Source organism: Oncorhynchus masou, chromosome 32 (assembly GCF_036934945.1).
Source record: "Oncorhynchus masou masou isolate Uvic2021 chromosome 32, UVic_Omas_1.1, whole genome shotgun sequence".
Taxonomy (NCBI): Eukaryota; Metazoa; Chordata; class Actinopteri; order Salmoniformes; family Salmonidae; genus Oncorhynchus; species Oncorhynchus masou.
This window is the reverse complement of record NC_088243.1, coordinates 1,143,353-1,153,579: the sequence shown is the minus strand read 5'-3', so window position 1 is coordinate 1,153,579 and position 10,227 is coordinate 1,143,353. Positions and strand designations below refer to the sequence as shown.

The 10,227-nt window shown below is 42.0% G+C and overlaps 1 protein-coding gene and 1 pseudogene across 1 annotated transcript; both read left to right on the top strand.

Annotated features, from left to right (window-relative positions):
* Nucleotides 1-930: 930 nt before the first annotated feature.
* LOC135526904 (homeobox protein EMX1) lies at nt 931-8,302 on the top strand. Its single transcript, XM_064955570.1, has 3 exons — nt 931-1,525; nt 4,273-4,457; nt 7,097-8,302. Exons 1-3 carry the CDS (start codon nt 1,180-1,182, stop codon nt 7,262-7,264), a joined length of 699 nt encoding a protein of 232 aa, XP_064811642.1. The 5' UTR covers nt 931-1,179; the 3' UTR covers nt 7,265-8,302.
* Nucleotides 7,344-10,227, top strand: part of LOC135526873 (protein numb homolog) — a 9,324-nt pseudogene continuing 6,440 nt past the window's right edge.

Genomic DNA, 10,227 nt, shown 5'->3' with positions numbered 1-10,227 from the left:
GTTATCTTTCTGATCGAGGTTAGAATTCACATTAGTAGGCTGTTAGGTCATGTTATTAACTGAAATAGGGCTATTTAAAAGAGGTGCCATATTGTAAAGACTAATTATAATATAGGCCTAAGAGTCAGTATATATATCTCTGCTATAAGGATGAGATTTCCAATTTCTGCTGATGAAGCCGTTTCGTCAATCATTACGCTTCATTATCACGGTGTTGTGATATCCAAAATGAGTGTTAACTTAAACCAGTGGGTTGGACTTTGATTTTAAAAAGCGTATATCCTCTATATTAAACTGAGAGGCTATCTGATATCACATAAACAAACAGCCATAGTAATTAGAAGTAATAACAACCTCATGAAAACGTCATTTTGACGGAGCTCTCTTCAGAAACCACAAGCGGTCTTGGCGCGGATGCACAGGCAGTGTTTCCAAGCCGTTTGGTCTGAGGAGACCGGAAGAAAAATAGAAACATCGGGATGGCGCACTGAAGTCACTTATGACCGGGAGGCTTTGACGTATTTTCCCATGAGCATATTATTGGTATTATAGGCTTCGCTGTAATGGAGAGAGAACTGTCATTGTCAAACCCTGTAAACACTGATTTCATTTCAATTTGATAACAAATGTGTTCGTGGATATGCAACCTGAATATCTTCGCTGGTGTTGTCTTTATACAATGAGCAAATTGTCACCCGATAAAAACACATCGACTATGGGTCACTATACTATCCTTTTTACATGAACCTATTGTTGTTTTTCAAGTTGCTGTACGTCATCTCCAACTCCAATCCTGCCTCTGTCCTAAATCCAGGCGCCAGGTAGTTGTGAGAACTCATTGGCAGGTGTACTCGTCCAATCAGCACCATTTAGTTTCAGCCCCGTTGCCCCTTGCCTGCACCACATCCCAGTCCTCTGGGTTCCAGAACGTTGACGCACACATTTCGCCTCATATTCCTCCTGACACGAAACGCAGCTCCGCGGATCAGGCGTCGCGTCACTAACTCAAAAGGTGCTCAAGGTTCCCGCTCAGAACATCGGTCCAGGGGGGGCACTACCGTAGGTTAACCGTTGGTGCTCACTATGCCTTTTTGAAGGGGTACCATTGTGACTGGCTTAAAGAGTAAGTTACAAGATATATTCTTTTTTTTCTGGATTTCTATTCGTGAAGTGAGGAAGATGTTTTCGTCCACGGGTAAACGCTGTTTTACGATAGAATCCTTGGTGGCCAAAGAAAACCCTCTAACTACGGAAGATCCCATCCGACCGACGGCTTTGACTTATTCCAACCCCACTGACGGTTTCATGAACGGGTACCAGAGTCCCACCGGCAGGTCTCTGTATCAGAACCCGGAGCTGGTGTTCCCTGAGTCAGTCAACCACCCAGGGCTGACCATGAACCCCCACCAGCTAGGAGGGGGCCACCTACAACACCCTGCACACTTCTTTGGGACGCAACACCGAGACCCTCTTAACTTCTACCCATGGGTTTTACGGAATAGATTCTTCGGACACAGATTTCAAGGTAAAATGATTGAATGATTGATTGTGTGTCTTGTTTTCTCAATCTCAATAGACAATGTCAAGCAGCCCAAGTTACAGGTTAATTAAAGAAAAATAATGCCTCTGGGTTGCTTGTGTTTTTAGAATAAAGGACTAAACTATGTGACCTACACTGCATGCGGTCAGAAATGTCCATTTCACAGATTAATGATTGACAACAATTAGGCTACGATAATGATGATGTTAATCATTCATTTTCATCTTTGTTAAACATTATCAGTTAATATTTGTTTTTATTGCAATATTATTGACAACGAGGGATGGGCTTTATAGTTAACCTTGCTTTTCAGCCGCAGGTGAACATAAAAACATAGTCAGTGGCGTAAAGTACTAAGTAAAACATATTTTAAAAACTACTTCAGTATTTTTTGTTGTTGTTGGTATCTGTACTTTACTTTACAATTTATATGTGGACAACTTTTAATTTCACTTTATTACAGTCCTAAAGAAAATAGTCATTAAAAAAAACATTTTTACATTTCCCTGACACCCAAAAGTACTCGTTACATTTTAAATGTTTAGCAGTACAGGAAAATGGCCAAATTCACGCAGTTATCAAGAGAACATCTCGGGTCCTACTGCCTCTGATCTGGCGGAGTAGGTGATGCCAGAGTATTGGAGCGTGACCTCTGGCTGTCCGTAAACTAAAACAAAACAAGGAAATGGTGGCATCTGGTTTACTTAATATATGGATTTTTTAATTATTTATACTTATTTATACTTTTGATACTTAAGTATATTTTAGCAATTACATTTACTTTAGATACTTAAGTATATTTAAAACCAAGTACTTTTAGATCTTAACTTAGTAGATAACGTAGATCTTATCGTAGTATTTCACTGAGTGACTTTCTCTTTTACCGGAGTCTATTTCTATTAAGGTATTTTTTACTTTTTACTCAAGTGGGACAATCGGGTATTTTTTCCACCACTGGAAATAAGAATCTATAATGGATGTGAGATGGAGTGTACTTATCTACAACACGCTTTGGTAAAAAGGAAAACGTCAATGAGTTTTGAAAACAAAGCATCTCAACGCAGAGTAGCAAATGTTTTACCATTCCCATGAGGTGAAGACATGACGATAAAAAAACTAAATAAACAACAACAACATTAAGTTGAGGAGAACGCACACTAAAATTCACCAAACTAAACATGCACACTAAAATTCACCAAACTAAACATGCACACTAAAATTCACCAAACTAAAAATCCACACTAAAATTCACCAAACCAAAAATCCACACTACAATTCACCAAACTAAAAATCCACACCAAAATTCACCAAACCAGAAATGCACACCAAAATTCTTCAACATTGATAAGATAGCTCATGCTATTGCATGCTAAAATATCCATCTGCATTATAATTTTCATATCAGTGAACAAATTCCTTCGGTCTCTACAAAGTTAGTAGGTAAATCAGCTTATAGTTTCTATGCATCCCATCTTCCCTATCACTTCCGGGTGCCTCTCCGGCAGCTGCAATTGTTTCATTGAGGACATATTTGCTGATTGTTTTCCATTAGTATGTTTTTTATTAAACATTTTTATTTGTGTATATTTGTATTGTAATTTATTTTGTGAATTGTGTGCGTGCAGCTTTTCCTTGTGAAACAGACCTTTGTCTCAGTGGCACTCCCTGTTATAATAAAGGAAAACTAAATATAAAGCACAGCAAGCTAACATGTTATATCACCTGTTATAATAAAGGAAAACTAAATATAAAGCACAGCAAGCTAACATGTTATATCACCTGTTATAATAAAGGTATACGTGAAGTCAATGATACAGATGATAAAATATGTAGGAATCTGTTTTCCTTTGGATCTGAAGTCCAGGTTAACGGAGTGCATCTGAAGTCCAGGTTAGCGGAGTGCATAGTTAACCAGTCTATTTTCCCACGGCACCATGGCTGGTTTCCCCACACATCGGGCCACAGCCAAAGGAAATATTGTCTTTGTCACGCGGTTACTCCCACTGTGAATTTATCCCTAATCACACGAAACCACTATCTGAGTGACTGGGCCTATCGTGCACAACGATTTTATTGCCAAATGTTCTCTCAAATTTGGGATTTTTATGCCAACTTTTTACTGCCAATGTATATGTCTCACATCACTTGTAAATGTTTTTGTCGCAAACCGCTTTCTAAATACACACAGGGACCTATATGCACTACAGTCGATGTATGTAACATTTTACGAGACGTTATATTTAGGCTAACTCTCACTAATGTTCCTGTGTGACTTCATTTAATAGGTCTGCTATACACTATAGGCTATTTGGACACATACGATCAAGTATTCTCAATATTTCAACACAGGTTTCATAGTGTTCTCAATTTAAAGAAGGCATATGACGTTGATGAGTTAAACACTGACTCATATATATATGTCTATACAGCGTCAATGTAGGCCTCCATTTAAACAGTAGACCTAGATTTTATATCGCAACAATTAAGGCTATAAAACTGTTTAAATTGAGGCCTACATTGACGCTGTATAGACATTACAGCGCTGAATAGACTATACTTCAAATTACACCAATAGTTTATAAACTCGCCTTTGAAACCAACAGGGCGTGTGCTGTTCTCTTCCACCTCACTGCACATCAAAACGCGCCTCGTGTTGCTCAGTGTGTTCATTGCTTCGATCTAAATCCCACTGTGATTTCCCTCTCCCTCTCTCTCCCTCTCTCTGCCCCCAGGAAATGATGTTTCCCAAGATAGCATGCTCCTTCACGGCCCGTTCGCCCGGAAACCCAAGCGGATCCGCACCGCCTTCTCCCCGTCGCAGCTCCTGCGGCTTGAACGGGCCTTCGAGAAGAATCATTACGTAGTAGGAGCGGAGAGGAAACAGCTGGCCAACAGTCTCAGTCTCTCTGAAACACAGGTGAGATCTCTACCCACTATTGAATTGTATTGAACACAGTTCGGGAATATATAAATCATTAGTAATTACAGCCCAAACGCATTCTGCAAACTGCGTTGATAATTTGAGGGTTATGAAGCCTGCTTCTTCATCGAAATAAAATATCTTCAACAACATATATATATTTTTAATACAAGTTTGTAATAAGCCTTAATAACAACCATATAAATCAGCAAAGTATTCATATTTAGTTGTTATTAATAAATACAAAAATGTCAGTGTATTATGTATTAGTTCGATGGAGGGATCCCCATTCAGTTATATTCCGTGGAATAAACATTTTAAACCGGCTCCATACACATGATTTAAGATATTATTGCAACTAAAATGTAATTATTATTTTCATTAATATTCAATTTTAATTATTATTGACGTTGTATAAAAACTGTATTAGGCTATTAGGCTATCCATTAGTATGTCTGGAAAACTTTCGCTCTTTCCTGCAGGTATAATTAGGACTATAGTTCACACAGAACCAATATCGACACATTTTTACGCTGTAAGCGAAAGGCCTACTATAAAAAACATCTGACTAGGCGATTGTAGAAATGTATTGTCAAGTTCACTGAGTCATCTAATAATGAGTTAAAAACAGGTAATGTGAGCTCAATTTCCAATACGTTCTTATTGGAAAAATAGTTGATCTAGCATGATGAACAAACAAATACGATATTCTTTAGGCAGAGCATAAAGCGCCAACATAACGTAGCCTACAGTGAAATAATGACACATATTAGTCAAATCCAAATGAATAACTCGCCATTTTGATACAACCTCTTTCACTGCCGATGAAGAGTAGCGCTAATGGGGATCCATAATAAATACAAAACCGTCTCCTGCATTATTCTCGCTAGTTTTTCCAGGATATAATTTATTATTAAAATAATCTATGTACCTACTATAAAAAAAGGCCTATATACTATAAAAAAGAAGGCCTCTATGACATAATGTTGTTGAAATGAAATAGGCGCTGGTTGTTGAATGCAAATAATCGCGGGGAAGTTTTTTTTATAACTTCTCTTCAATAATGGTAAGGTATCGTCTAACTGCCAGCGACCTAACTTCCAGAGGATATCACCGTGACACGAATCGCCACCTGCATCATTAGGACTCTAATGAATTACAATAGGATACCCTTACCCTCTCTTTGGCAGCCTTGAAAGTTGCTTATAACGACAACTAATACATTAGAATGACATCATGACCAAACATCGTTATATCAATTGACTTGGTCACCTTGGGGTTGATATGCAAATTATAATATGCAGCGAACAGTTTTTGGCATAGCTATTCAACCAGTTTTATTTTCTTTTCTAGCCCAATCTTTTTTGCAAATATTAGCTATTTATGAAGATTTTACTTGTAATGGTCATGATATGGTTGTTTAAAGCACTAAATGCATATTTTGTGGGGTAAATTCCACGACAAAACAATAGTGAAACATAGCATCCACAGAGAGAAAGATAGAGTTCCCACCCCCTCTGACCTTCTTCTCCAATGTTTTTTTGTTGTTGTTGAGAAGTTGAAGAGGAGAGAGGACTGAGAGGAGTATGCAATTGGGATCTTCCCAGAATAGAGGAGCCTAGAGAACCCATCCAATAAAATGAAATATATGTCCTTAATTTGATAGATGTCTCCGATGTCCCCGTCTTCCTCCCCAGGTGAAGGTGTGGTCCAGAATATAGATGTCTCTAATGTCTCTGTCTTCCTCCCCAGGTGAAGGTGTGGTCCAGAATAAAGATGTCTCTAATGTCTCTGTCTTCCTCCCCAGGTGAAGGTGTGGTCCAGAATATAGATGTCTCTGATGTCTCCGTCTTCCTCCCCAGGTGAAGGTGTGGGTCCAGAATATAGATGTCTCTAATGTCCCCGTCTTCCTCCCCAGGTGAAGGTGTGGTCCAGAATAAAGATGTCTCTAATGTCTCTGTCTTCCTCCCCAGGTGAAGGTGTGGTCCAGAATATAGATGTCTCTAATGTCCCCGTCTTCCTCCCCAGGTGAAGGTGTGGTTCCAGAATATAGATGTCTCTGATGTCCCTGTCTTCCTCCCCAGGTGAAGGAGTGGTCCAGAATATAGATGTCTCTAATGTCCCCGTCTTCCTCCCCAGGTGAAGGTGTGGTCCAGAATATAGATGTCTCTGATGTCCCTGTCTTCCTCCCCAGGTGAAGGTGTGGTTCCAGAATATAGATGTCTCTAATGTCCCCATCTTCCTCCCCAGGTGAAGGTGTGGTCCAGAATATAGATGTCTCTGATGTCCCTGTCTTCCTCCCCAGGTGAAGGTGTGGTCCAGAATATATATGTCTCTAATGTCCCTGTCTTCCTTCCCTGGTGAAGGTGTGGTCCAGAATATAGATGTCTCTAATGTCCCTGTCTTCCTCCCCAGGTGAAGGAGTGGTCCAGAATATAGATGTCTCTAATGTCCCCGTCTTCCTCCCCAGGTGAAGGTGTGGTCCAGAATATAGATGTCTCTAATGTCCCTGTCTTCCTCCCCAGGTGAAGGTGTGGTCCAGAATATAGATGTCTCTAATGTCCCCGTCTTCCTCCCCAGGTGAAGGTGTGGTTCCAGAATATAGATGTCTCTAATGTCCCCGTCTTCCTCCCCAGGTGAAGGTGTGGTTCCAGAACAGGAGGACTAAATACAAGAGACAGAAGCTGGAGGAGGAGGGGCCTGACTGTCATCAGAAGAAGAAAGGAAGTCACCACATCAACAGATGGAGGCTTGCCACCAAGCAGGGCAGCTCAGAGGACATTGATGTCACCTCTGAGGACTGAGAATACCCCCCCCCCTCTCCCCCCTATGTCCCCTTCCTCCTCCTCCCCTGGCTCCCTCCTCCCCCGGCCTCCTACTCCCATGGCCTCCTACACCCTTCTACCCTCCTACTCCCCTGCCCCCCCCCACACATTCCCTGGTCTCCTACCCTCCTACACCCTCATTCCCTCCTACACCCTCATAACCTCCTACACCCTCATACCCTCCTACACCCTCATACCCTGTGTCCCCTTTCTGAGGACCAAAGTCAAGACCCTATTTATTATGTCAAGTTACGAAGTATAATGACATGTTACAAGAAGAAAAATACCCCCCCCCCCTAAAGGACTAAAAGTATTTGATAAGTTTCTTCAACAACAGCAAGAGAGGAGTGTTGTGAGTCGACGGTCGATGATGCAGAGAAAAAACAGATTTTATGGCACTTGACTTGTATCGGTGGTGTTCCATCTTGCATCATTATACGGCTTCTCTGATCTCATAATGTCTCATCTATCTAATGCTCTTCGGTGCATGACTTACAACAGCCGGAGCTGAGAATGGTTTTTGTTTGTGTTTTTAATTTGACATAATGTAAGGATATTATTACATGATAGGTCGTTCACACTAAAGGCTGCTCGTGTTGTTCTGCATTTTAAGGAAACATATACAAACATATACAATTCTAAGATAATTTTTTTCTTCAGTTTCATAACCGGGCCACGGTTCAGTTGTTGAACGTTGCAGATAGAAATGCCATGAACAGAACCGACATGTTTGTTCTACAGAGCATATTTCTACGTGAACGTTCCTGCTGAACACGTCTCTGGTGTGCGTACAACACAGGTATCCACACGTTCACGACTCACTGTCGGGGGACTGCAGTATGGATGAGGATTAAGGGCATCAGGACTCAATGCTGGCTAGGGTAGAATAGGATCAATCTTACGGTAGACTCTTGTCATTACTGGAATGTTTACCGACACACATATTGACATCAATTTAAATATCACACATATAAAAATGTAACAATAAAATGTAACAATAAATAAAGATGTTTTAGAAACAAGAACATAAAAAACTAATTGAGAGTTTGTCTGGTGAAAATGATTTCTGAGCTATGCTAGCTTGCTCATAGTCTCCCAATGGTCTTGAGAATGACCAGGTAAGGCTGGTCAGAAAGGTAAGGCAGGTAGGCAGGTAAGGCAGGTAAGGCAGGTAAGGCAGGTAAGGCAGGTATGGCAGATAAGGCAGATAAGGCAGATAAGGCAGGTATGGCAGGTATGGCAGGTAAGGCAGTTAAGTCAGATAAGGCAGATAAGGCAGGTATGGCAGAGAAAGGCAGTTAAGGCAGGTATGGCAGGTATGGCAGGTAAGGCAGTTAAGTCAGATAAGGCAGATATGGCAGGTAAGGCAGTTAAGTCAGATAAGGCAGATATGGCAGGTATGGCAGGTATGGCAGTTAAGTCAGATAAGGCAGATAAGGCAGGTATGGCAGAGAAAGGCAGTTAAGGCAGGTAAGGCAGATAAGGCAGATATAAGGCAGGTAAGGCAGATAAGGCAGATAAGGCAGGTAGGCAGGTAATAAGGCAGATAAGGCAGGTATGGCAGGTAAGGCAGATAAGGCAGGTATGGCAGATAAGGCAGGTAAAGGATAAGGCAGATAAGGCAGGTATGGCAGGCAGATAAGGCAGATAAGGCAGGTAAGGTATGGCAGATAATAAGGCAGATAAGGCAGGTATGGCAGGGCAGTTAAGGCAGGTATGGCAGGTATGGCAGGTAAGGCAAGAGATAAGGCAGATAAGGCAGGTAAGGCAGGTATAAGGCAGGTAAGGTAGGCAGGTATAAGGCAGGTATGGCAGGTATGGCAGTTAAGGCAGATAAGGCAGATAAGTAGGCAGGTTAAGGCAGATAAGGTAAGGCAAGGTAAGGCAGATAAGGCAGGTAAGGCAGATAAGGCAGGTAAGGCAGATAAGGCAGGTAAGGCAGATAAGGCAGGTAAGCAGATAAGGCAGGTAAGGCAGATAAGGCAGGTAAGGCAGATAAGGCAGGTAAGGCAGATAAGGCAGGTAGGCAGGTAAGGCAGATAAGGCAGATAATGCAGGTAGGCAGGTAAGGCAGATAAGGCAGGTAAGCAGATAAGGCAGGTAAGGCAGGTATAAGGCAGGTATAAGGCAGATAAGGCAGATAAGGCAGGTAAGGCAGATATGGCAGATAAGGCAGATAAGGCAGGTAAGGCAGGTAAGGCAGATAAGGCAGATAAGGCAGGTAAGGCAGATAAGGCAGGTATGGCAGATAAGGCAGATAAGGCAGATAAGGCAGGTAAGGCAGATAAGGCAGATAAGGCAGATAAGGCAGGTAAGGCAGATAAGGCAGATAAGGCAGGTAAGGCAGATAAGGCAGGTAAGGCAGGTAAGGCAGATAAGGCAGGTAAGGCAGATAAGGCAGGTAAGGCAGGTAGGCAGGTAAGCAGATAAGGCAGGTTTGGCAGATAAGGCAGGTAAGGCAGATAAGGCAGGTATGGCAGATAAGGCAGGTAAGGCAGATAAGGCAGGTAAGGCAGGTATGGCAGGCATAAGGCAGGTAAGGCAGGTATGGCAGATAAGGCAGGTGGCAGGTAGGCAGATAAGGCAGATAAGGCAGGTATGGCAGGTATGGCAGGGCAGATAAGGCAGGTAAGATAAGGCAGATAAGGCAGGTATGGAAGGTAAGGCAGATAAGTCAGGTATGGCAGGTATAAGGCAGGTAAGGCAGGTAAGGCAGATAAGGCAGATAAGGCAGGTATGGCAGATAAGGCAGATAAGGCAGGTAAGGCAGATAAGGGTATGGCAGGTAAGGCAGATAAGGGTATGGCAGGTAAGGCAGGTAAGGCAGATAAGGCAGATAAGGCAGGTATAAGGCAGGTAAGGCAGGTAAGGCAGGTAGGCAGAAGTATGGCAGGTAAGGCAGATAAGGCAGGTATGGCAGATAAGGCAGTTAAGGCAGGTAT

Excerpts from the sequence above, each read along its gene's own strand:
- LOC135526904 (XM_064955570.1), top strand. The coding sequence starts at position 1,180 with ATGTTTTCGTCCACGGGTAAACGCTGTTTTACGATAGAATCCTTGGTG. Across the intron at positions 1,526-4,272 it reads CTTCGGACACAGATTTCAAG|GAAATGATGTTTCCCAAGAT; the intron begins GTAAAATGATTG and ends CTCTGCCCCCAG. Across the intron at positions 4,458-7,096 it reads TCAGTCTCTCTGAAACACAG|GTGAAGGTGTGGTTCCAGAA; the intron begins GTGAGATCTCTA and ends CTTCCTCCCCAG.